The following is a 26,322-nucleotide window of genomic DNA, read 5'->3' as shown; positions in this document are numbered from 1 at the left end:
CAAGTATATTCATGTTTATTAAAAACTAGATCATTGGATAATGCAATTCAAGACTTTTTATTGGCTTAGCCATTATGATATATCAGCCAATATACCATAATCTACAAATATGATAACCGTACGCGTCAGCTTAAAATCAAAAGGGAGCTAAAAATTTAATAAAATTCAATAATTTAATTCAACTTTTTTAATAAAACAATTGTTCCACTCGCGCTTGTTGGATATGAGATGATTATAGCCAACTCGGCGCTACGCGCCTCGTTGGCTATCTATCATCTCATATCCAACGCGCGCTCGTGGAATAATTGTTAAATACCCAAGTGTACACTGTATACCATGTATACAGGAAACCTGGCAAACATCAGTTGGAATCAATGGTAGTTCTCTGGCCGAACACAATCCCGTTTTGTACGTTCACAAATGAATTATGAATAACTTATTATGATTTTATTAGCCCGGGGGGGGGGGGGGGGAAATCCCATATAAAACTGGGATGCTCGTCTGGAATTTTGAAATAAACTCCCAAAGGAGGGAAATGTATGCGTGGCCCAACCGTTTTTGGGTACACAGGGTACACAGGGTACACAGGGTACACAGGGTACACATGGGTACACAGGGTACACAGGGTACACAGGGTACACAGGGTACACAGGGAGAATGGACTCTGCGCAATGCCTAACCTACAGCACTGACTATTTTCAACGACTGACTCTGGAAAGCTGGTTTACTAACTTAGAAGAGACTCCCCTAAACAGATGTCAACAACTACTCGCTCCATACAAACGACTCATTCACGACATAAACATCACAAACGACCGAAAAAGAACGACCTAACTTTACCGACAGATCGAAACAGACCAGTCACGACCGACTTACGTCACTTGAGTCTTACAGCCAATAACATCACGGCAAAACCAACCGATCATTTCACACGAACTGGAATAAGAACATTCTACTGACAACAATCATTCACTTGACTCTGATGATGACTTCCGCACAGGTTGTCGAAACGTCAGTCACAACCACCGACAACAGTCCTTCTCAGGACTACACTCACCCGGACGATCAGACTACACCTTCACATGTTACCCCCGGGTTCAAACTATTTACTGCAAAGGATGAAGATATACAAAAACGAATGAAAATGCACTTTCTTCCTAGTTACCTTGTGAGGTAAATATTTCGTACCTTAATACCTCAGTATTTAATGAGAATAATGACTTCTGTATTAAACTTAAAGACTAAATGTCGCGTGTGGGTGCAGAGCGTGAGACAAATGAGAATTCCGCACTTGTACCCATCCTTCTGTTTTAAGTGCACCAGCTCGATGCAAGGCCAAGATAGAGAAAGCCAGCCCGTTTTTGCGTCAGAGACTTCACTACAAATATAATGACAGGCAACTAAAGGGTTACTTTATTCTCAAAGTGACTGCCGTTTTAAATTGAAGGAACAGCTTTTTTCACTTACGACTTAATAATTTTACACTTGTTATAAGCACTGAAAGTAGACATTGCATGCTGATCATGTTCGCTCTTCTGTTGGCAGAACAGGGCAAGTCAATAAGTCATGTCTACAGTACTTCGTCGCTACTAGATAAATAGGGTTAATTTATTACAGCGAGGAATGCTTTCGTATATTTTATGAAACCGCAGTACACATATATGATTTTCAGGTTTAATACGAACCAACATAATGACCTGCTCCCAGTTGGCTTGTTAGCTCAGTTTGTAGAGCGCTGCACCGGTATCGCAGAGGTCATAGATTCAAATCCCATACTGACCTAAAATTTTTTCAGGCCTTATTTCCACCTACTAGATAAATAGGGTTTATTACTGCGAAGAACGCTTTCATACATTTCATGAAAGCGCAGTAAACATATATTATTTTCATATATTTACTGAGTCGTCGCCATCATAACGCATTCTAGTGTCTTAGTGAAAAATTGTCTTCGGTTTTTAAATGTCATCCTTTCGCGGGATTTCGCAATACTCGTACTCGCGGGTTTCATAATTTGCCCGCTGACCAAAATTACTGTTTACTCTTACCCTCGACCAACGCCTTCAATAAAGCGTCACCCTATTGGATATGACGTATGTACGTTAGCCATGAAATCGAGGCGATGGGTGGTAAATCTGTGAATTGCAAGTTAATCATGTAGAGATCGCTGTAGTGTGCCCTTGTGCTTAAACAACAGATCAAAAGGCCAACTAGGAATTACCTTCCATCGCTTTCCAGTCGATAAATATGCGAAGAAAAGCTGGATTGTAAGAATTCGTCGAGATGTCGGCAAAAACTTCCAGGTTAGTGATGTTGTTTTACGACTTGAAGATAAGGAAGCTCACCAGTAATCAATTTATTCAGGTTTACAAAATAATTAATTTAATTTAATTTGATCGACTAGAAGTATGTATTCAGCCGAGGTGCTATTTTACTACGTTTCTTATGTACTCTTTATGGCCCGTATTAATAAAACGTTACAATTGTCCGGCAAGAGTACCATATAACCCCATACATTTAATTATGCATTCAGACTAGTAGACTTTGTTTTTAAAGTTTGTCGTGAAAGACAAAGAAGTGGAATGCATAATTAATGTATAGGGTTATATGGTACTCTTTACCAATTGTCCTTCAGATTTCGAGAGGCACAAAGGTTTGCTCTGAACATTTTAAAGCATCAGACTTTCGAACGACCTTAGCTGGGAAGCGTGTATTGGGGAAAGGAGCAGTACCTTCTCCCAAAAAAGGAAAGCAAAATTCACTCACGTCAAAAGAAAAATCGTCACCCATCACCACTAAATTGTCACCCATCAGGACTAAAGAATCTATGATCTCAGGTAGGTGACTATGCAGTGAGTTTTAGATTCGCATGAATGTAGACTGTTTATTAGTATAGGTAATCACATGATTTTTTCGTGCAATTTGGAATAAATAAGCACGAGTTAAGTTTTTCAAAGACTAACAAAATTGCATGAGCCTGTAGGGCGAGTGCAATTTGTGGTCTTTGAAAAAATTTACAATTTACGTGCTTATTTATTCCAAATTGCACGAAAAAATCATGTGATTATGTATTAATAATATACATGAAAAAAATATGAGGTAGCTTCTCATAACTACGCAGAAGAAAAGCGCGCGCATCACGTGCAAAAATAATTTATTGTTACGTGCACGAATGACCAACAAATGTCCGCTAACAAAGCATATATGAAAATAGACTCCTGAGTACGATATATGGCACGCAACAAAAATGTAACAACAAGCAGTTACCCATTTTAGATATTAATTAATTAGTTTTACATTGTCTAATTTACTTAGGTTAAAGATTAAGTTCAGCAGTTCATAAAGCAGGCTTACAATCCTTCATGCCGTGTAATTGTTCTTCGTCTTGATCAACTTCCAATTCCAACATCCGCTGACTGAAGACCACAGCGCTTGGCTTTCTTGATTCATGACTTTCTTTCCGTGTACTCAAATTCTTCCGGAGGACTTCATAGCGAACTCTGTATTCTTTATCTTCTTCTCTTCTCGGCTATCGTCTTTTTCTTCTCTTTCTTCTCTCCGGATATCGCAAGGTCAAAAGGTCATAGCCTCGTCACATCATAGCTTCCACAACTTCTGTCAGCCGGCCACGAGGGTATGCCCTCGGGCAAATCTCTTTTGTACTTCTCACAAGCCAGCTTTTATACATTTACTTCAGTTATCTAGAATGTTCTATTACCATTTATAGCGTATTGCAAGTTGTACTATTTTTGGAAACTGCTGAGTCACATGAAAGAAGTTTCTGGAATATTACAGATTATAGATAATTCTAGAAAAGTCTGGGATTGCGTGACAGATTCAGTAAAAATAATTCGATCCTCGTAACATTATTCAAACCCTGCAAGTGACATTAACCTTGACATTGACCTTGACATTGACATTGACCTTGACATTGACCTTGACATTGACCTTGACATTGACCAATCATTCTGACCAATCAGAATGTCTGGTTTGTTTCTTTCTTTGCACTGATTTAACCCTCTTCTGCACTGAATTAACTCTCTTCTGCACTGAATTAACTCTCTTCTGCACTGAATTAACTGAAAACTGCATTCATCTTAACCAATCAGAACTGAGAAATTTTTTCGTGTATATTATTATCATCGTTATTGTATTTAGACTTAGCTAGCATATATTGTTTGTAAAGTACACTTCTTATTCAGTTTTTAACTGCCAGAAGTGTCAATAAACTATTTATTATTAATTATTATTATTATTATTATTATTAATATTATTATTATTATTATGCAGCAGTTTAAAAATTTTGTATGCTATATACAGTAAGAATAGTACATAGTATGATGGGGCACATGAGCGTAGCCCGTTAACTATAGTGAAATCAAAATCTATATACTGAACAAAAAAAAAAAACAAAAAAAAACCCTCGAGAAATAAAAAATAGGTATTTCGGGTATCCGAACCTAAAATAGTCGTTATAAAATCTTTAAAAACCTATTACTTATTTCGGCTATGAAAGAGTTGATCAGTGACGGTCACTTCCTAAGTTTCTAATAATCCACAGAATTTTTGAAGGCAAAGATGTCTTCATTATTATTATTATTATCAATTATTATCATCATTATTGGCATAATTAGGTCACTGAACAATAATAACTATTTATTAAAAAATTATTTTTTAAAAAATATATAGCTTATAACAGGATAGGATGTTGAAAATAGATTAAGCTTGAAGGGCAGACAAAAAGAGGTTTATGGAAGATTAAATTATTTTAACATTTTTCTTCAAGTTCCAATAGATGCTGGTGAGGTGGAAGTAACACTACCAACTCATTCCCTGGAAGAGTCTGCCACTGGTTGCTGTGACAGCACCGCACCATTCATGTTGAGCCAGCACCAACAGTAACAATCATGATTACATTTGCACTACACATAATCCAATGCCCTTTATATTGAGGATATGCTTTTGGCAGCGCAGGAAAGAGTACGTGAACTTGAAAGTAAGATTTCTCTGCATAATGCACATCCATGGTATGTACAGTTGCACACAAGACCAGATGATAAATGTGACAAAGTTTTACACAGGATTTCCCTCCTATCAAGTCCTCTATGGCACGTTTCAAGTACTTCAACCAACTGCTGAAAAGATGTTCTATTGGTCACAAATGCAACGTTTAAGAAACAAGGGAATAGAAGAAGTTTGTCAATTAAGAGATGCCATCAGAAGTTGTAAATTGAATTTGTTTGAACAGTTCTATCTCTTTTTACATAAATTACGGTTAGATTCATTTAACCAAGAACTGGCTGACAAATTTAATATTTCTATTGCAACAGTGAGTCGTGTAATTCTTTCTTGGTCAAATTTCTTGTATTTTGTGTTTGGTACCATACCAATTTGGCCCTCAAGGGAAAAATTCCAGAAACACATGCCAGATTGTTTTAAACAGATCTACCTAAGATGTCGCGGAATCATTGATGCTTCAGAAATCAAGACAGAGGCACCATCAAGTTTAGTCCTCAACAGCGAGTTCTACTCATCCTACAAAAGCCACACTACATACAAAGGGAACATTGTTATCTCCCCAAATGGTGAGGTCATCCACGTCAGTGGTCTTTTTGCAGGCTCCATCTCAGATAAGGAACTTGTGAAAAGGTGTGGCTTATTGGATTTGTTGGAACCTGAGTATCAAATCCTTGCTGATAAAGGATTTACCATCCAAAACCTCTTGACCCCCATTGGGTGTGAATTAGCTATACCTGCATTTCTAAGCAGTAAGGGTCAGTTCACAAAGAAGGACCTAGCAAAGAGCAAGCAAATACATAATCTGAGAGTTCATGTTGAACAAGCCATATGACGTATTACAGAATTTCACTTTTCTTGACAAAATTGTTCCACTTTCAGTGGCTGGAAGTATCAATCAATAGGCCATTTTACAGTTGTGTACTTAGTTGCCAAGCCTTTGATTCAGAGTGAGGCTAAAGATGACCTTGTTGTGATAGAGACCTGTATCTAGTTAGCATGATAACAAAGTGATTTACATTTGAAAGGCAGCAAGGTTTGTATCATAACAAGGTCATCTCTAGCCTCACTCCCGTTCAAAGGCTTGGCAACCAAGCACACAACTGTAAAATGGACTATTGTGGACAGTGGCATGCCTCATAACCAACTTTTATGGTCCTCTATTTTATGAAAAATCTTGAGCAAGAAAATGTACTTTATCATGCTCTTTGTTTTATCTTGGTTGCAAAAATTGCTTTCTAAAAATGTTACAGTAATTTCAGGGTTAGCCTGTTGTTAGCAGTGCTGTGTTTTTAATTCATACTTCTACTATGACATGTACAGTATTGACAAATATCAAACTCTTTGAATGATTTCGGATCCTGTGATCCTAACACTGTTCAAAATGTTAAAAGCTGTATGTAGCATTTTGCGACAAATATTACACTTATATGTGCACGATCCTTCGCAGTAAAGCACTATTTGAGCAATAGTGAAAATCAGACCTGAAAAAAAAAATTCAGGCCTGTACGGGATTCGAACCACTGACCTCTGCGATACTAGTGCAGCGCTCTACCAATTGAGCTAACAAGCCAACTGGGAGCAGGCCATCAAATTAATTGAGCTTGTTAGCTCAATTGGTAGAGCGCTGCACTAGTATCGCAGAGGTCAGTGGTTCGAATCCCGTACAGGCCTGAAATTTTTTTCAGGTCTGATTTTCACTATTGCTCAAATAGTGCTTTACTGCGAAGGATCGTGCACATATACGTTTCATAACCGCAGTTCATACATATGTTTCATATGTTTGTTGTTGTTTGAAATATTACACTATACTAAAAAGTACTTTAGCCTTAAAGTGCCACTATGATCAAAATTTCGCATTGCCTTTTCTTTACACTTCTGGAAACTAGAAGTAAGAAACACTTACCATGCCAAGTTTAATCGCAAAATCCTCACGGGAAGTATGATTATTTCAACCTCGTTTTTCGTTTTTGGTCGCCCGCCATTACTCAATTCAAAAATGGCCGCGTGTGGCAAAAAGAGTTGGCGCTAGTTGGAGCCTTTCGGAAGTGACTTCATATGCGCAGCTCGACCTAAAAAACGTGGCTAAATTTGTGTGCCATTTGGAAGAAGAATTCGAGGAAGAATACATCTTATAAAACGCCTAGAATTTCCACTGTCGAATCTCTCACAACACACGAAGCACGATGCGAAAGTGCGCATATGACGTCACAGGCCAGCTCATGCGTAAAACCGCTTCTCAGTTCAGTCACTGGCTCTCGTTGCGAGCTGAGTAATGGCAGACGGGTTTTTTGTGAATTTCGGCCAGCTATATCAAGGCGTATTTCGCTTCCATCGACCTAAAAACTATCACATAGTACAATTCTAACCATATTAACTTGATTGGCGCTAAAAAATGTGAAAACCGGAGACAAAAATTTTCGTCGTAGTGGCACTTTAAATACAGGTACATCAAAAGCTGTTAAACAGGTACATGAGATAAGACATTCCTTACATGTCATATCCCATAATACAAAGTATTATACTGTTCATGTATGATTTACAAAATGTCCTACCGAATATTGTTCTACCCTGTTACTAAGTATTATGGGATATGTAGTATATGGGACGTTTTATGGACCTTACATGAAAAGTTTTACCACTAATCACGGGCGTAGAGACAAATCATTTGTAGTAGTAATAAATGATCGTGTTATCAATCCCGAAATGCTAACAATGAACTTTGCTAAATAACAAATTAAGCAATTTTTCAAAAGCGTCGACCACACAAATATTTTTATTCTGCTCGAATAAGCAACAGAGGCATAGGGGAAGGCATCAAAAAATGATAATTTTGTTTGGTAACTTGCTACGCGACCAAAAGTTCTCGATTTGTTTAGTTTTTGAGTCCTTTACAAGTTTGTACCAAGTCGCCTCCATTTCACATGAAAATATGCAAAGGGAAAAACTCAGAGCTTCGAGAAACTGTCAAATTAAGGCTAACGTGTTTGCTATTCCTTAAATGCCACCCCATACCATCAATGCCATACCATCAATTTTCTTTCTATTCATTTTAACAGATGCTTTCGGGATGAAAACTAAACGTTCCGCTAATCGAACAAAAATCGAATTTTTTTAATTCTGGGATGTTCTCATATTGTTGGCTCAATCACGTTACGATTTGGGACCAGTGGCGCACCCGAATATACATTTTGATTGATTACCAAGAGCTGTATTCGTTATCCTGCTAGATTAAGGTCTATGCATAACATTACATTCCAACTGATCCGAAAAGAAGCCACCCCTAACGGCAAGTGAAATGCTACGGTGTAATGAGTGTCTCTGCGAAAGGCACATTCAGACAACTTGCGTGGAAAAAGATACAGTGAATTGATGAGAGTTTAGCGGCATTTGAGAAACAGTACTGTTTGACACCATCAAAGATTACTCATCAAGATCATCCGCGTAACAGGAGCCAAATATGACAGACGTTTATTTCTCTCTTTCCATTTTAACATTGTAACTTCCATTGACATCCAACCCCTCACACAAACACCGAGCAAACTAAGAACAAACAAACAAAAAATTTAATTACATTGGAAACCAGGATGTAGGTCATATCAAAGTTTTAGTAAGTGGTTATGCTACTCGCAGGACATACAATCTCACCACAGTTATAACTATCAGTGTGTATAATGTAGTGGCTCAACACACGGCCATGACTTGCAGTTCCATCCCGTTTTGAGATCAGCAACGGTACTGCAGAGTCAAACAAAATACAGCAAGTACCTAACTATGACTTATCTGCATGCACCTAATAAAAAGAAAACCACTGAGTAGAAATAAGTCACCTAATATCATCGATCAGTTCCATTCAGTTTTTGAGTTACTGCTCAAAATGGTGTGTACGCGCCCATTCATGGGATCGAAGTAATATCTGGTTTTCTGCTGCCCATCCAGAACCTTTAAATCAAAAGCACGAGAGCGATTAATGATTTGCTCATAATGTTAAGTCCAGTTGAAAGGTTCTCGACTAAAGTGCGTTTATAAAAAATGATTATTATTGTAAGGTCCTCACCGGATGAGTCCAGTGATTTACAGACTTGTTCATAGGACCGAAATATTTTAAAAATCTCGGCAAATTTCTCTCCTGACCAAAGCAAGCGAGTGCTGGAATGTCGCTTTACCATTTCAGCCATGGTTGTGTCAGCCACAAAAATATCACTGTAGATTAAGGTCATGCACCACAGGACTGCCTCGATAACCTTCATAATAAAGATAGAAAAAGGGGAAAAGTTGTTCGGAGAGGAAGCCATTCTGTAGGTGTGACCACAAAGTACCATCAAGGCTATGCCTCTATAGACGAAATTCGATGTCAGTAAATTAAAAAGACAAGCACGTTGTCCACAAGGAAATAATAGGGCTAATAGTGTGCTTGGATTTATAAGACGAACAGTGGGTCCCAAAAATCCTGATTGTTTTCGAAACGTAAGAGTCTAGTGAGTCCAACACTAGATAGTCTTAGAGAAAGTACAACGTAGAGCGTCCAAGTGTGCCCTTGGTAACACTAGGTGCGACATGTCCTATGAAGAACGTCTAAAGTTCCTTAAATGGCTAACGCTGAATCAAAGAATATTATTTTCTTCGCTTACTGGGTGTTACAAGACAATAAACAGACTTGATGGTCTAGACCCCTCAGCATTTTTTACGTTCGCACATGATTTTCGACCTTTAAGAGCTAACCACTGTTTTAAACTCAAGTCTGCATCCGCAACTTTAACTGAATAGTTTTAAATATTTTTTTTTTATATACGATGGATTGATAAATAGATAGATAGACAGTTTATTTGTAAAAAGCTTGCAGCCACTAAGCTGAATTGTGTATTTACAATTTAGTATAAAATATAATAAAGTAAAATAATATATAAAATATCTTATAATAGTGAGTATAGTATTAAAGTCCTAAATAAATAATAATGCGATGAAATTTTGTGGGCCGAGGCCAGGAACGTGTTCGATAATTGAGTCAGTTTGCTAGACATAACGTCTCGTAGTCACGTTCGACGCACTAAAAACTACTATAAAACGAATACAAGAATTGTAAAAACGTGTAAAATGGTATATAAAAAGTCACTTGTAACAATGTAGCGGAATTCCAAATCGATTTCGATCAATTACGATCCTCATCAGTAGTACTCCGCCATGTTTAAAATACTCATAAATAATTGTTCATATAAGTGACTCTGAAATGTCCACACTTCTTCCAGGCTTCATGTAAGCGGTCATGATGTATCAATCACAGCTCGTGGGATTTGAAAAAAGTTCCATTCGTTCTTGGAGTTCATAAGCGAGTCTTCGTTCACATTATTTATCCTCACTCCTTCAGTTATTTGTCTCAGCATCGCGTCATTGTGATAGACCCCCGTCACATCCATTCGGAACTGCTTTACCTCTCTATTGTGTTTCTCTTTACAGTGTTTCCACAATGCAGATCGTTCTTCCTTATTGTTAAGTGATTTCGTATGCTCTTTCCCTCTGGTATACGCGCTCCTGGCTGTTTCCCCTACGTATACGCTGTTACACTGGATACACTTAATCTCATACGTCACACTTTCTCTATCACACGGTCCTTTTCCACCTGTGCTACACACTGGGCAGTCTTCTCGTCCACACTGTCGCGGTTTAAATGGGTCGGACTTTTGGAGTAGTCGTTTAATGGCGATTCCGGCTTTCTCCACCACTTTAATATTGAAACCTTGCTGCTTTATTTCTGTCTGGTATTCCTTCCGTAACCGTGAGTTGGGCGTAGCTGGTACAAAAATTACTGATTCATTCCCGCCGCGTTTGTACCAGTTGGATTTCCTTTCGCTCTTTTCCTTTTCTCGTTCCACCTTCCTCCACTCCTTGGGTCGATGTAACGGTCTTTCTCCTTTTCGCTCAGCTCTTTGTCTCGCTCTAAAAGCTTTGAGGGCCGAATCTACAACCTCATATCTGAATTTCTTGCTGTACCCCGAGTATTGCATTCTCAGGACCATCTCGTTAACATTCTCTACTACTCGTTCCCATGGTAACAATCTGCTACAGTTAAGTAAGACCCGAAGGACTTCTTGGGTCAGGACTGTTCTCTTTGTACTCCAGCTTACGGCAGACCTAGCATGTATGACTGTCCTAGAAGCCATGCTCTTGGAATAAAACTCATACATGATCACTGAGGCTGAGGCTTTCTCGTCCTGCCTGTCTGTCTCTTCCCCTTTTGTTTCCATCCACACCTTCAAGTCAAGGATAGGTAGCTTTCCGTCCTGGTGTTTAGAGGGGTAATCTATTTCGAGTTGTATTGACGGGTGTATGTCGTTTCCTATCTGTTTTATCAATGTCATAGTCCTCTCATCGTCACTGATTCCTTGATCCTCAGCTACGGATCTCTCATCCATGTGAGTTTTTCCATCCTTGTACCTCATCCCAACTGGTGTTGCTTGCACAGCCATGTTGATGTCATCCACGTACCGTTTGTTCATTTTCATAACGATGGCCAATTCATTCAGCCTTGTTGCAAATTTTTCATCCCACCAAATCATGAAAATCTGGGCCAGTACCCCGGTTAATTTAAGGCCAATTGGACCACCTCTTATTTGCTTTCTGATCTCGTTATCAAATGTGAAAACATGATTTTTCATAATCACTGTCAATACGACTCTTAATGCCTCTTTCAACATAATACGTTTCGCACGTTCATCTGGCTGTGTGACTGGTGGGTTCCACGATTTAAATCTTTTCTCTTTCTGCTCCTCACTCCCACTTGCAGTGATCGTGGGTGGTCTCCCTCTATTCGTCTTTCTCGTTGGACATACATTTGTAATCTCCATCCTAGCTAGCACTTCCGGTGATGTCGTTAATGCCAGGTACAGACCCAACTCCTGACTGTTGATACTTCGGATACTGATGTTACTCTCGTAGAAAACCTCACACACCTTATCGATTGTGAACTCAATATCAAGACTAGGATATAAAGCAATCACGTCGGTGGAGCCAATTATTAAGTTGTCGTTATCCTGGTCCTGATTAACTCTGTTCATTTCCGCGATCATGTCTTCCGTGCTCGTGCATATGGCGCTATTCTCTCTCGATTTCCATACCTCTGTAAGTACAACGCTCACCAGGTGAGAGAGCTTGCAGTTGTAACCTACCATTGCCCCGCATACCGGTCTAACGGGGGGGCCCTTGTACTCATCACTGTACTCTTTATGGTCCTTACGTAGGGTATATAGCGGTGCTACTTGGCTATCACTATTTAACATATTGTTCTTTACTCTAGTCTCGTTATTGGTCTCGCTCCCTGCATTTAAAATGCGCACCCAAGACGTCGAATGTGCATTTATGAGCTGTTGTAACCGGTCATGTTCATCTTTGGTAATTAAGACGCTATCGACAACGTGCGGTTGAGAAGCTACTCTGTAGTTCCCCATGCTGTCTACGGAGAGGCGACCTGACTTGTCTGTTTGTAGCACAGGTGGAAAAGGACCGTGTGATAGAGAAAGTGTGACGTATGAGATTAAGTGTATCCAGTGTAACAGCGTATACGTAGGGGAAACAGCCAGGAGCGCGTATACCAGAGGGAAAGAGCATACGAAATCACTTAACAATAAGGAAGAACGATCTGCATTGTGGAAACACTGTAAAGAGAAACACAATAGAGAGGTAAAGCAGTTCCGAATGGATGTGACGGGGGTCTATCACAATGACGCGATGCTGAGACAAATAACTGAAGGAGTGAGGATAAATAATGTGAACGAAGACTCGCTTATGAACTCCAAGAACGAATGGAACTTTTTTCAAATCCCACGAGCTGTGATTGATACATCATGACCGCTTACATGAAGCCTGGAAGAAGTGTGGACATTTCAGAGTCACTTATATGAACAATTATTTATGAGTATTTTAAACATGGCGGAGTACTACTGATGAGGATCGTAATTGATCGAAATCGATTTGGAATTCCGCTACATTGTTACAAGTGACTTTTTATATACCATTTTACACGTTTTTACAATTCTTGTATTCGTTTTATAGTAGTTTTTAGTGCGTCGAACGTGACTACGAGACGTTATGTCTAGCAAACTGACTCAAAATAATAATGCCCTATAAATATAATGAAAGCTTGAACTGTTAAAATATATACAACTACAATATATAAACTACAGTATTGAGAAGTGAAGTAAAGGCGATGTTCTTCTTTAAAATAAACAAATTGACTTAATTCGACATTTTAGGCCAATGTAATAATAATAATAATTATTGAAAACTGGATCATTGGATAATGCAATTCAAGACTTATTATTGGCTCAGCCATTATGGTATATGAGCCAATATACCATAATCTAATTTCTGTACTTTGTTAAATCCGGTTTTTTTTTCACGAAATAAAGTCGAGAAGATTTGTCTAATATCTTGGGGGCGTTTTTTTAATAAAACAATTATTCCACTCTCGCTTGTTGGATATGAGATGATTATAGCCAACTCGGCGCTACGCGCCTCGTTGGCTATCTATCATCTCATATCCAACGCGCGCTCGTGGAATAATTGTTAATTATGGCATTTATATAGCGCCATATACAGTAACTGCCATATGGCGCTTCACAATTCTAGAGTAAATTATAAATAATATTTCTTAAAGAGAAAAGTCTTTAATTTACATTTAAAAAGAGTGATAGATCCGCTATTCCTTATGTCAAAGGGTAGAGCACTCCAGAGCTTTGGTGCTGCAACTGAAAATGACCTGACCCCACAGGTCTTTTGATTGGATCTAGGAATCGTTAGAAGACCCTGATCGACCGACCGTAGATTACGACTAGGTTTATAATTTTTCAAAAGACTGTTAATATATGCAGGAGCTAAATTAAAGTGATTTATAAACTAATAATAACATTTTAAAAATGATACGACTTTCCACTGGCTGCCAGTGTAAAAATGTAAAAACATTTTTCGTTAATTTCAATCGTTAACAAGCACGTGTAGAGGTATTCACGTAGAAGACTGGGAATGAGGGTCTCCTTTGAGCTATGAGGAAGAGTCTGTAACCCTGCGGAAGAATTAATCTGTTGTTACGTGTAACAATATTCAAGTCAAATTCCATTGTTTCCATTTTCTTACTGCAATAGTCTAAGGGGAATCGCAGTGGTCTAATTGTCAGTTCGTTACATTCCAAATCAAAATGAACTGTTTCATCATTAAAAAACGTGGCAAGGGTCAGTCTTTAGTACCAGATACTTCACGGTCGCCACGTCTTTCTTCAACAAGAAGGGGGAAATGGGTTGAAGAGAATTGTCAGAAAACCCACTGGTGTTGGCAGCGATGGAAATAGAATCTCATCCAAGGAAAGTAACATTACTCTAAATCGTTTCATGCAATGAAAAGTGTAGTGAACTGCCAGCCGTCATCTAAGCTGACAATTCAAGCTGATAAGTAATTCCAGAGACAAATGTAATATGGAAGGCTCGGTGGTCCAGGGGCCAACGCACTGAAATCATTGGTCTTCTCGCCCTTCCCCACGCCCCCCCCCCCCCTTCTGTCCACTCTAAATCTAATTCAAACATTCAAGAAACATGGCCGGTCAAATATACGATCGTGAGCTAATACTTTTAAGACGCCTGGACGAAACATTAAAAATAAATTAAATTTATTACCGGATATTTCTCCGCGGGACATAAACAGGGAAATCGAACAAAGAAAAGAGACACGCTTGGAATTAATCCCATTCAAACAGAGGCACAACCTCGTTCCCAGGGTCTCTCACCTTCCAGCTCCCTGGAGCTCGCTCCAGGGGGCGGGAAGATGAGAAACCCTGGAAACGAGGTTGACAGAGGCGTGCATCGAACAGTCCCATTCAAGAAAAGATAACGAAAGTCACGAGAGAAGTGTCTTCGTAGCATGTTTTGTTTATTTGTCTCGCATTTTTACACAATTGAATAGCTTAAACAGTATAAAATGCCACTCGAATATTTGAATGTTATTGTTGATTTCCTTATCTTTCGAGGAACATTTACAAAAGAAATACTGCAATTCCAGCAACTTTGGATCCACATTGAACGGAGAACTTTCCTCAAAACTAAATAATCGGAAATTTCTCACTAAAATTTTGAAACAAAAAAATCTCTCACCCAATGAAGAGAACAAAAAAAAGTAGAGCGCATTTCTGGAGACAAAAACCAATTAATTAGTAATCACAAGAAAGATTAGAAGAAGCCAGGGAGAAAGTTAAGTGATGACAAACAAGGCGCTCGTGCTACTTTAGACAAAATCGTAAAACAAATTCATACATCTCCATTCAAGTTGTAACTCGCATTCAAACCCTATTCCTTGTTTTAACTTTGGAAAGAGTACCACAGAACCCCATACATTTATTATGTATTACACTTCGTTGTCTTTCCCGACAAAACTTTAAAAACAAAGTCTACTAGTCTGAATGCATAATTAATGTGTGGGGTTATATGGTACTCTTGCCTTAACTTTTTACAAGTATAAATTCTCAATCGAGTTGAGTATACACTTTAATTAGTTCTGTTAAATTAGTGCTCCCCCCTTAGCTCTGCAAAGATTTTCATCCCAATCAGTGTTTTGCCCTTTAGTAAGAACGAACTGCCGGGGGGACAGAGGCACAATCTTTTTGATCCAGAGTTTCATCGATAACACCGCGATAATCCAAGGTTGTCTACAAGGCAAACAGAACAAAGAATTAGCCTACAAAGGGGGGATATCACTTTGGAAAAGGAATTTCGTTTGCCCAATATTTAGACAATAAAACACACAAAAATAATTATTTCCAATTCAAATACTCCAAAACAATGGAGTGGGTCCCGCGAGGACTGAAGCTGACCTTTGCAGTCAACAGCTATTGTTCAGATTTCTGTGGGGTGGGGAGGGGGTGGAGAAGGAAACAATGCTGTGTATGGTCTACTCGGGAGAAATTTGATGAAGAAGCCTGTCATACCTCTCCCGTATTCGGTTCAGTCCAGGCCAAGGTGTGTTTTCTCCAGTGACTGTCAAAAGGACGGTTTGTTTGACCTTCCAGCGGCTTAGAGTAGTCGTACTCATCAATACGCTCCTACAGACCATCAAAACGAAAGATTTAACTCTTTACACCCTACAAAGCTCCTTTACTTGGAGATCATTTCCTCAGTTCTCGTAACCTTTTACTGTTTGTTTGAGGGGTGATATTGTAAGGAGAAATTAGATGCTAGTCACTAGCAGAGGTCAAACGGTTACGCGCTTGATTTCATCATAACCGCCACCCAGTTAGCTCAATGGATAGTGCGCTGGACTGTTGTTCGGGTGGTCGAGGGTTCGAGCCCCGGCCGGACCAACACTCAAGGTCTTAAAATAATTGAGAAGAATTTGCTACCTTTCTATAACATCAAGAAATGGTTAAATATTCTAGTCTTCTCGAATAGGGACGAATAAATGGAGGTCCCGTCTCCTGCAGGGTTGGGGTAGGAGACGTTAATTTCCCATGCACGAGATTGCTGTGTGATGGATGTCCTCCCCTGGGGTGGAATGGGTGGGAAGGTGAAATCGATATGGACTGAAGCGGCTGCCAGAGGCGCCTGAGAAAATGCCGACGTCTGTTCTCAAGCTTAAGATCTCATTGTAACAAAACTGTAATTCAGTTCTCTGCAAAAGGTTTGAATAAGCATCATATCATAAGTGATCAGAGGTGAGACCAATAAATCAGCCAATACTCATCAATTGGAATAGCTTTAATGAGCTGGTTAGCTTTGAAATAGGCTCCATTTCTTTAGTTTCTTTCTTCACTAAGTATCCATTCGAAATCAGACGTAACCTCTCATATCGGACGAAAACGCATGGAATAAAGCGTAAACGTCGTAAATCGAACGCAGCCGCCGAAAATTAGACGGAACTCTCTGCAGTGGATCGAATCCTTCCGTATTTATCAATTATAGGAGAGCAAAATCAATGCAATCCCTCTTTCATTACCTTGAAATCCTCTCGAGCATGTGCACCACGACTTTCCTTACGAGCCTCGGCTCCATAAAGAGTCTGTTTGCAGTTGATGAGGAGATTTTGTAGTTCGAGCGTTTCAACCAGATCTGTGTTCCACACCATTCCACGATCAAACAACTGGAAATTAGAAAACAGAAGAGGAAAATCGTACTTTTAAACAGAGCGAGAAATGAGTTAACTTGCGTGGCCAACTTCCGACTGCGATGGCCTACCGATGTAAGAGCCTTTAATGGAGAGTAGGGGATATTCGAGTCATGTAGTCGCGACCTCTATAAACCCACCCACTCCTTTGGCTTGGAAGTCTAAGATGTCAATGACCGATTACACGAGAAAAAAAATTAAGTCGAAGAGTCTAAAAGATTATAAAAAACCCTTGAGCATTTACGCTCTGTGAGTCACATAAGCTAAATGTGGTTTGAAATTACCACCGTGTGACACAGAACTAGGCGACTGGTGAAAAGCTTCAGGGCACGACAAAAGTCCTATTATGTTTGTACCTTGAGGTCTTCTGTCTGGCTGTAAATATCATCAATCTTTCGGCAGCCTTCAGCTAACACTGTACCAGTCCTAAACACAGCAGCATGTTCCTGCATAGTCTGGAGATAATAATACGCGAAAAGTAAGTGTCTTAGCTCAAGGTGTTTTTACCTCCCAGGAGCAACCACAAAGTGCATTCTACTCTCGATATCAAGTTTGAGTAGAATGACAATAAAAAAGCAAAACCGTCGAATAGGGAAAATTGTTTGATTTCGTGCCAAATCTTCTTTGATCTTCAACCAGTCAAAGTTCTATTCAACCAATTGGAAATATCAATATGGGTCAGAGTTGAGAAAAAAAAGGCTATAAAAGGGAAAGAGGCAAACAATCGAAACAAAATAATACCGAAAATATGAATGAAACGTCGCCGAATGTAACAGGACGTCCGTCGCAGACAAAAAGCTGATTCTGTTGATAATTTGACAAGGAACTTATGTTGTTCGAGCTAAAGAAAGCTCGCGCAAATAAAATGTTGCTCTCACGATCTTTGGTTACCTTTTGCATGTTCATTCTCAAATCTGCAGTAGGTGTACTTCCGTTGGCGTAACGAATTTTGTCCAAGTTAGCAACGGACTCCTCTCCAGCGTTCTAAATCGAAAAATAAACAGAATTATCGTCCTCTCAAAACACAATGAAACCATTTTTTCCTTCCTGTGTATGTAACCCGTTTCTTGTCTCTACCCACATCCCGTAAATACTTCCTATTAAAAAAATAATAATTCTCATGAGGCCCTCCACAGCCTTTGCTGTAGTAGGGTAATTTGGTTATATCAACAAAGTTGAAATTGTAAATTGGCCACCGTAAAGAGCTGACGTTTCGAGCGTTAGCCCTTCGTCGCTGTAATACGCTGATTCGTGGCCTTTATTTGGTGTCTAAATTTATAGTTTATCCTTCTCTCGTGCAATTACGGATACTGCACAAAGAAGACCTAATAAATTCAACAAGGGGTTGATGCGTAAATTCTCTTAACATCAATAATAAATAACCCACAAAGCAGTCGAAGGGATATGACAGTCTTAAAATATATTTTGGAAGGGACGTGGTTCGCCTTTACACGCTTCTGTTGCGGAAAGTTAGTTATAAGTGAACGCAAGGCTGCCCGACCGAAAAAAAGACGTGGCCGTAAGAAAGGGATAGATGGGGATCGTTTGAACTAGAGATTCTTACCAACGGGAGCTCTGGAAGTGTCTCATTTGGCTTGTTAAATTTAGAAATAAAATTTGCGCATGCTCGCCCGAACACAACCAGATCCAACAAGGAGTTGGCACCCAGTCTGTTTGCACCGTGGACCGAGGCGCACGCGGACTCTCCTGCCGCCCATAGGCCTGGTACGACTTCATCTTTACCCTCCTTCTTCGTCAGAACCTGGAACCGAGAAAAAAAAAAGAAAACTCAAATCAACTGGAATAACACCACATGGAAGAAGTTCGCTACTCTGCTCCATGCGAGTTATGAAATTCCTTTGAAGTTATCATAAAAGCGCCTAAGTTAAGAATGAAACATATGAAGCAAAGTGAAATACAAGAGCGAACAGGAAAGTTATCTTCGATTTATTTCACTCTCCTTTCAAGAGAGAGCGAGGAGGGAATGGGGGATGCGGAAGAGGGAAAATAACACCTACCTGACCCATGTAGTTTGTGGGGATACCCCCCATGTTGTAATGCACTGTGGGAATTACAGGGATGGGGTCCCTGGTCACATCGACTCCAGCAAAGATCATAGCGGTCTCTGAGATTCCAGGCAACCGTGTCTTAAGTGTCTCGGATGGAAGATGGGACAGTTGAAGGTACACGTGGTCCTTGTCTGGCCCCACCCCTCTGAAAATGTAACAGAGTAAATCAAATATACATGTAAGTTAAGAGTACCTAGGAACTAGTCCCAGGCTCAACTCAGGTCAGGTAACAAGTCACAAGGCATATTGTAAACTAACTCACTTCAGACCGCAAAGAAAAAAAAAAAAAAAAAAAAAACACAGGGATTAATAGGTCTTCTTTGGTGTAAAATGACAAAAAGAGAAGCTGACCATCCACTGCCCAATCATTTAATCTTAAGTCGATAATTTAAATGCAGAAGTCAAAATAACTTAAGAATGAAAACAAAACACAAAATTTTCCTCGTACTCACCTTCCTTCTCTGATCTCAATAGTCATGGATCTGGACACCACATCTCTTGATGCCAAGTCTTTTGCTGTAGGTGCATACCTCTCCATGAACCTCTCTCCCTGTAGGAAGGACGCGATAATTGAGTTCGCCCACAAATTGCATACACCAATAGCTCAAAAAAAAAAAAAAAAATTGAAATCCAAACCGAGTGCATTGTGCAGTACCTCACTGTTGATGAGATAGCCGCCTTCTCCTCTGCTTCCCTCAGTAATCAGACAACCAGCGCCATAAATTCCTGTACAAAAATGAACATACTTATGATATACCGTATTTATTCCATTAAGCACCCAGCCTTGATTAAGCGCACCCCCACCCCTAAAAAGTACTTTTTAAGTGCCCAACCTCGAATAAGCGCCCACCCCTCCCCCTTCCAAAAAAAAAAAAAAATTAAATAAAGTGCAGAAGGGAAGTACGTGTATTGATTATTACCGTACGGTATTTTATTAATGGCTTACAATCGCTAGTTTCATTGTTCGATTTTTACATACTGAAAATGGTGAAAATTTAATAAGTGCCCAGCCTCGAATAAACGCCCACCCTGAAAGTCCAAAAATTTAATAAGTGCCCTGGGCGCTTAATCGAATAAGTACGGTGTATATTTAATCTTTTTGGTAGTGCTGCGTAATTATATACAATCCATTCTCAGTATCAATATGCTCTAATGCACTTTACAACACTTTGTGGGGAACTATTGGCAAGTCTGCATCAAACATTTTACAACTTTTGCAAAAAAATTTTGCAGGTGACGCCACCTTAGGAATTTTGGAAACAAGGCTAGACCACAACACAAGGAGCTACATTCTCTACCCTTTGGACAAACTGCATGGGTTCTTTAATGCTCCTTGCTATCCAGCACAGAGAAAAAGCAGGAGACAGGGTCTGCAGTTTTTCACCTTTATTGGAGAAGAATAAAATGTCCAGCCATTTGCAGATGTCAAAGCAAAAGCAGCACATTCTCTTCAGTTATTCTAAAACCCTGAGTATTGGTCTTTTTTACAATTTTCAAATGTAACAAGAAGGAGATGCCATAATTGAACTACAAAAAGTGTTCTAGACTTCAGAAAAAAAGGTTGTCTTGGTCATCATGTAGTGTTTTGGGCTAGACACTTTATTCTCAAAGTGGTTCTCCAACGAGGAGTTCAACACCATTGTAAAAAAAAAAAAAAAAATACTCAAGAACCATTCTTAAATGCTGGGGATGAGTTACTAGCTAAATATGAGATACACATACACAATTACATTTCCAAGGAGAACATTTACCAATAATTATTGTCATGATTGCTTCATGCTACAGAAATGGGAGAAGACTCTATCCACTTTTGTAAAAAAGAACTTTCCTTGTAAATACCTGTTGGATGAAACTGTACAAACTCCATGTCCTGGTTAGGAAGTCCTGCTCTTGCCACCATGGCCGTTCCATCTCCAGTACAGGTGTGTGCTGATGTACACGAGAAATAAGCGCGTCCATACCCACTAAAGGAAACCAATAACAAATTAATAATAATAATAATAATAATAATAATAATAGCAATAATAATAATAATACACGTTAATTGAAGCTCCCCCTTAGGGGCTTTTCAGCCACAATGTAGACTAACTAAGAACTTAAAAATCCCCACTGGCAGGAGGCAGACCAGTGGGCTATTTACGAAGCACAGCCGAGGAGTTGAACCAATAACAAATTAGCCAAATATCCCTAACACATAATATGTTAAACCTTTAACACCTATGAATGACCAAGACAGAAATTCTCCTTACAATATCAATACAAAATCAGGCTCACAGGCGACGAGAATAAAAGAAATATCAATTAGGGATTATTAGAAGATCCAGTGTAAAATTCTCTAAACTACATGTAACATCATAGGAAATTGTACTGCAGACAGTAAGGAGAATTCCTAATGATCATGGGAATGAAAGGGTTACAGAAACGGCTTTAGAAAACTTGGGTGCTTGCATGCATCCTTTTCAAAAAGTATACAAATAATAACAGTTATTGTTAAATAGTAAATAAATTGCATATATATACAGGATTGTGCAAAAGTAAAGCAAACCAAAATTGCAGAATTTTGTTTATTGTTCTTTTGTAGTTTCATCAAACTTTTCTGCAAAGATGAATAGTAATCATTGACATACCCAGTTGCTATCACTGTGTTCTTTGCCTTAAATCTGTGCAGCGACCCATCCTCAAGGCACAAGGCAATAACTCCAACACACTTTCCTTTGTCCATGAGGAGATCCAGTGCAAAATACTCCACAAAGTACTCTGTTTCATACCTCAAGGACTAGGAAAGAAAGAATAGCAAATAAATAAAAAAAAAATCATAGTAAAATAAAAAACTAAATCAAACTTCAAATTGTTCTCATAACTACCTTCAAAAGAAAGCCCCCACCCACCCATCCCCAACTAAAATATATTTTCTAAATAAACAGTTTACCTACTTGGATATATCAACAAAGTTGAAATGGTAAATTGGCCACCGTAACGATTACAAAAGCTGACGTTTCGAGCATTAGCCCTTCATCGGAGCGAAGGGCTAATGCTCGAAACGTCAGCTTTTGTAATCGTTACGGTGGCCAATTTACCATTTCAACTTTGTTGATATATCCAAATTATTTTGTCACTCCCACCCATGCAGCCCCAAACAGTTTCTTTCAAAACTATCAGCCTTTCTTCATTTGTTTACTTACTTGGCCATACAAGGTATGAAGCAGGGAGTGCCCTGTTCTGTCAGCGACGGCACAACATCTGTGGGCCTGACCTCCCTTACCAAAATTATAGCTTTGACCCCCAAATGCGCGCTGATAAATCTGGCCTTTTTCTGTGCGACTGAAAGGCATTCCATAGTTTTCAAGCTGTAAAGAAAAAAGGGTAAATAAAGCAAACACTTCAAATTTTGTTTTACTCCCTATTTTTACCAAATGTTTGCTAATATGTAGCCAATGGACTCTAAAGCATGAACTATGCATATATTGTCAAACTTCCACATTTTGTTTTATACATGATACTGTATGTACCCCATAAAGAACTAATGCACTTTGAGAACAATTTTCATTTGTTTGTCAAAAGTAGTCCTGGAATGGATTGTGCTGCTGTGTTGCACATTTATTATCTCAATTGTGAGAAACAAAACTAAAAAAATTGTATCTACTTTTTCACTTGCGTTTTCAATGCCTAATGCTACTTGTGATGTTAGTTAGTTTGGATAGTTTCATTGCACATGGTAAATTTTGTCCTGATTGGCTAGAATTACCAGTTTGGCTTTAAAACATTCAGTTGAGGAGCACTTTGATGCCATACCTCAATCACTGACTTTGGTGCTTCCTCTGTCATGTAATGGATTGCATCCTGATCCCCAAGCCAATCACTCCCTTTCACTGTGTCATACCTACAGGCAAAACCCCAAAAAAATCAGTAGCATGAGTAACAGTTGAATAATTTGAATATATCAACAAAGTTGAAATAGTAAATGATGTTTCGAGCGTTAGCCCTTTGTAGAATCGCTCCGACGAAGGGCTAACGCTCGAAATGTCAGTTTTTATAATCATAACAGTGGCCAATTTACCATTTCAACTTTGTTGATATATTCAAACTATTTCGTTACCCCCACCGACGTAGCCCCAAACAGTTTCTTTAGAAAATACCAGCCTTTAACAGTTGAATATATTGGTTTGACCAGAACTGCATAACACTGCTTGTGCTGCATGTCCACAGAATTGGAGGTGTGAAATTGATGTCACCATGATTGCAAAAAGTGCCCATTTTGAAACAGTAAAACCACTTAGTGTTTTCTCAGCAGACAGATACATGATGGTACAAACTGCCCTACATTGGGAAACTGGAAGAGGAGAGCATGTTTGTCAAAACAGTGAAGGTAGCAATGGTGACATTCCTGTTCACAAAAAGATGTAAACTCACATATGCCAACGCCAGTCATCAGGTTCCATGTTTCCAAGGGCAGCATTGATTCCTCCCTAAAATAATAAAATAAAAAAAAACAATCCTTTAGGCACATCCTGTGTGTATGACATTTAATTTGATTAGACACTTTGGGAAAGAAAACAGTCTCTGAGTCACTAAAAATTCAAATACAAGGATTTGTTAATGGAACCCTTAACTCCCTAACTCTCATGGGTAATTCTCCTTACCATCTGCCATACAATTTTTATGATGTGAGTTTAGAGAATTCAGCATTGGATATACTTATAATCCCCTTCTTTATATTTTTTCCTTCTCATCACTTGTCTGCTTGACACTGTATAGGTATTGTAAGGAGAAATTCTGTCTTGGTCAGTCATGGGAGTTACAGGGTTTAAGCAATTGAATGCCCTTTACACTGGTTAACTAGAACAACAACCTTTTATAAATCTGCAAGAGATACACGGGGAAAGGTTGATAATTACAGGCCTTAGCCAGAGATTTACAAGATTTTTCTTACGTTTTCAAATATCCTCTGAAGGTTTTCACAACTGCCACCAAAAAGTGATGTCTATTGTTTTAATAACTACTGCAAGCATAAAACACTATTACTAATAGTGCACAGGATGTAAATGACAAACCCTGCATAGGCTCTGAAAACCTTGAAGGTTATATTCATAAACAGTTTTAAAAATACAGCAAATGCACTAACCTGTGCTGCAACAGTATGTGACCTTGTTGGGAAAAGCTTGGTGATACAAGCAGTTTTAAATCCTTCATGTGCAAGACCAAAGGCTGCACGTAACCCAGCACCGCCAGCACCAACAACTACAGCATCATAGTTGTGGTCCACAACAGGATATTCCCGTGACAACTACCAGTAAATAAGAATGCCAGTTGTTAATTTGAGTACACAAGTAGACTTGGATATTCAATATTATCATTTTGTCACTAAGATTAGAATGCAACCATGAAACCCTCCTAAGTTATCTCTTTAACTTCCCCGATATGATTTGTAATTCTCACTTCTGTTGCAATAATTCCTTTGAATAAGTTGGGAGAATTTGATGTTCTATCAAGACACCACCCTCTAATTGACATCTTTCTCTATTTCATGTATGTTAAGTGTTTGGAGAACTTCATTCCATTCCATGTTTTCAATTGAGGTGAAAAATGGAAGAAACTTGAAGGAGACTTGTATGCAGCTAAAACGTGGCCATAGATATCAAAACATTGTAAGACAAACGATTAACCGCCTCACGGTTACCAACCGCCTCCCATTTAGCTCAACTGGTTAGTGCGCCGGATTGTTGTGCGGGAGGTTGAGGGTTCGGGCCCCGGCTGGACTAATACTCATGGTCTTAAAATTACTGTGGAGAATTTACTACCTTTCTATAATATCAAGAAATGGATAGATATTCTAGTCTTCTCAGATAAGGATGAATAAACCGTAGACCCCATCTCCTGCAGTATTAGGGGTAGGAGACATGAATTTCCCACGCACGAGATTAACTACTGTGTGGTGGATGTCCTCCCCTGGGGTGGGATGGGCGGGAAGGTAAGATCGTTACATGGGCTGAAGCGGCTGCCAGAGGTGCCTGATAATGCTGACGTCCGATCTCAACCTTATCATTGTAACTAGACACGCTTGTTGTTTAGAGTGCTTACGACTTTCTGTCTTCTCTCTTAATAAGTTATAATTGTACGAACAATTACTTTCTTGACAGCTCTAAAACTAAATGTTCAACATACTAGCCACTATAATGGAAACGCGATTTTTTTTCCATTTACGAAAACGAAATTAAACGCCAACAACTAAGCGTGACCGCTAGCCCAAACTGTTGTCACGCAATTCTCAAAGCAAAAGTGAACGTTTTTGTGGCCAAAATACGGTCAAAAAGGAGAAATAACAATAAATTTAATCAAATTTGAATATCGTTTAAAACAAAATAAAATTCCTCCCACACCAACTCGAGCGAATGTTTTGCGCCGTTACATCGTGTCAAGTCGCACGAAAACGTAATCGACATTGTAAATATCATGTACTATTACATAACGAAATTATACAAGACTTTGCCTTTGCCTTCGTCATCGCTCAATAAATTCTTTAGTTTACGAGATACTTCAAGGAAAAAAAGAGTTTTTTTCAAACCTGTCCCTTGGCTGTACCATCTTGTGAGCGTCTACCTTCGATTTTAAAATGAAAAGCCCTACAACCGGACGATCGTAAGGCACTTCTCGCCAACCCGGTTGACTGAAAAGAAATGGACACAGAAGCTGAAAAAGTGAACTAAGCGACATCAGCAAACTTTGAATAGTTTATTACCTTTATAGAAGAAAGAAGAGACCTGCTCTTCAGTCCTGAGAACATGGCTTCTTGATGTTTTAGGACACAAAAGAACAGGACAACACTGTCAAGTTTCTAGCCAACTCGATTCTTGATTTTTCTGTTAGATCCTACAGTGCATGCTGTCGCGAAGAAGTCCGCTGACCCATCTTTAGCTCTCAAGACCCGAGAGTAAGCCCGAGGGACTCTCCTTTCTCGCTCTCTGAGCACCATCCTGGCCTTGTGCGGTCCTCTGTCTGTTCAAAAGAAAGAAACGACAGTTGAGACGACAGAAGATGAACGATTAAGGATTTTCTTTCAAGTTCACATAGAAAAAAGTAGATCGTCAGTAAATTGAGAATCCTACAA

The 26,322-nt window shown here is 39.1% G+C and overlaps 2 protein-coding genes and 1 pseudogene across 4 annotated transcripts; 1 reads left to right on the top strand and 2 right to left on the bottom strand.

Annotated features, from left to right (window-relative positions):
* The first annotated feature begins 1,614 nt into the window (after positions 1-1,614).
* Positions 1,615-20,579, top strand: LOC148740191 (uncharacterized). 3 transcript variants are annotated; one of them, XR_015996505.1, is made up of 3 exons: positions 1,615-2,300; positions 2,633-2,834; positions 20,451-20,579. XR_015996505.1 is itself a non-coding variant. In XM_088748392.1 (2 exons), exons 1-2 carry the CDS (start codon positions 2,591-2,593, stop codon positions 4,897-4,899), a joined length of 360 nt encoding a protein of 119 aa, XP_088604518.1. In that variant the 5' UTR covers positions 2,315-2,590; the 3' UTR covers positions 4,900-6,434. The 3 variants fall into 3 exon arrangements, 1 of the variants encoding a protein (XP_088604518.1); XR_015996504.1 differs by lacking the exon at positions 20,451-20,579 and adding an exon at positions 4,784-6,434; XM_088748392.1 differs by lacking the exons at positions 1,615-2,300; positions 20,451-20,579 and adding an exon at positions 4,784-6,434 and having other exon boundaries at positions 2,315-2,834.
* LOC148740192 (uncharacterized) lies at positions 7,872-9,793 on the bottom strand (annotated as a pseudogene).
* On the bottom strand, positions 14,905-26,114 carry LOC111342152 (succinate dehydrogenase [ubiquinone] flavoprotein subunit, mitochondrial). Its single transcript, XM_088748385.1, has 17 exons — positions 25,954-26,114; positions 25,780-25,881; positions 24,340-24,501; positions 23,628-23,683; positions 23,010-23,097; positions 22,400-22,564; positions 21,845-21,993; positions 21,057-21,181; positions 19,873-19,943; positions 19,670-19,767; positions 19,167-19,362; positions 18,713-18,910; positions 18,040-18,132; positions 17,505-17,603; positions 16,981-17,124; positions 15,977-16,090; positions 14,905-15,697 (listed from the first exon to the last, which is right to left on the bottom strand). The coding sequence occupies exons 1-17, from the start codon at positions 25,996-25,998 to the stop codon at positions 15,611-15,613; spliced, it is 1,992 nt and encodes a 663-aa protein (XP_088604511.1). The 5' UTR covers positions 25,999-26,114; the 3' UTR covers positions 14,905-15,610.
* Between the last annotated feature and the right edge of the window lie 208 nt (positions 26,115-26,322).

Source organism: Stylophora pistillata, chromosome 2 (assembly GCF_964205215.1).
Source record: "Stylophora pistillata chromosome 2, jaStyPist1.2, whole genome shotgun sequence".
NCBI lineage: Eukaryota > Metazoa > Cnidaria > Anthozoa > Scleractinia > Pocilloporidae > Stylophora > Stylophora pistillata.
This window is presented reverse-complemented; position numbering and strand designations above follow the sequence as displayed.

Excerpts from the sequence above, each read along its gene's own strand:
- LOC111342152 (XM_088748385.1), bottom strand. The coding sequence starts at position 25,998 with ATGTTCTCAGGACTGAAGAGCAGGTCTCTTCTTTCTTCTATAAAG. Across the intron at positions 23,098-23,627 it reads GATGACTGGCGTTGGCATAT|GTATGACACAGTGAAAGGGA; the intron begins GTGAGTTTACAT and ends TTTTGCCTGTAG. Across the intron at positions 18,911-19,166 it reads CCACAAACTACATGGGTCAG|GTTCTGACGAAGAAGGAGGG; the intron begins GTAGGTGTTATT and ends TCTCGGTTCCAG.
- LOC148740191 (XM_088748392.1), top strand. The coding sequence starts at position 2,591 with ATGTATAGGGTTATATGGTACTCTTTACCAATTGTCCTTCAGATTTCG. Across the intron at positions 2,835-4,783 it reads TAAAGAATCTATGATCTCAG|TTCCAATAGATGCTGGTGAG; the intron begins GTAGGTGACTAT and ends TTTTTCTTCAAG.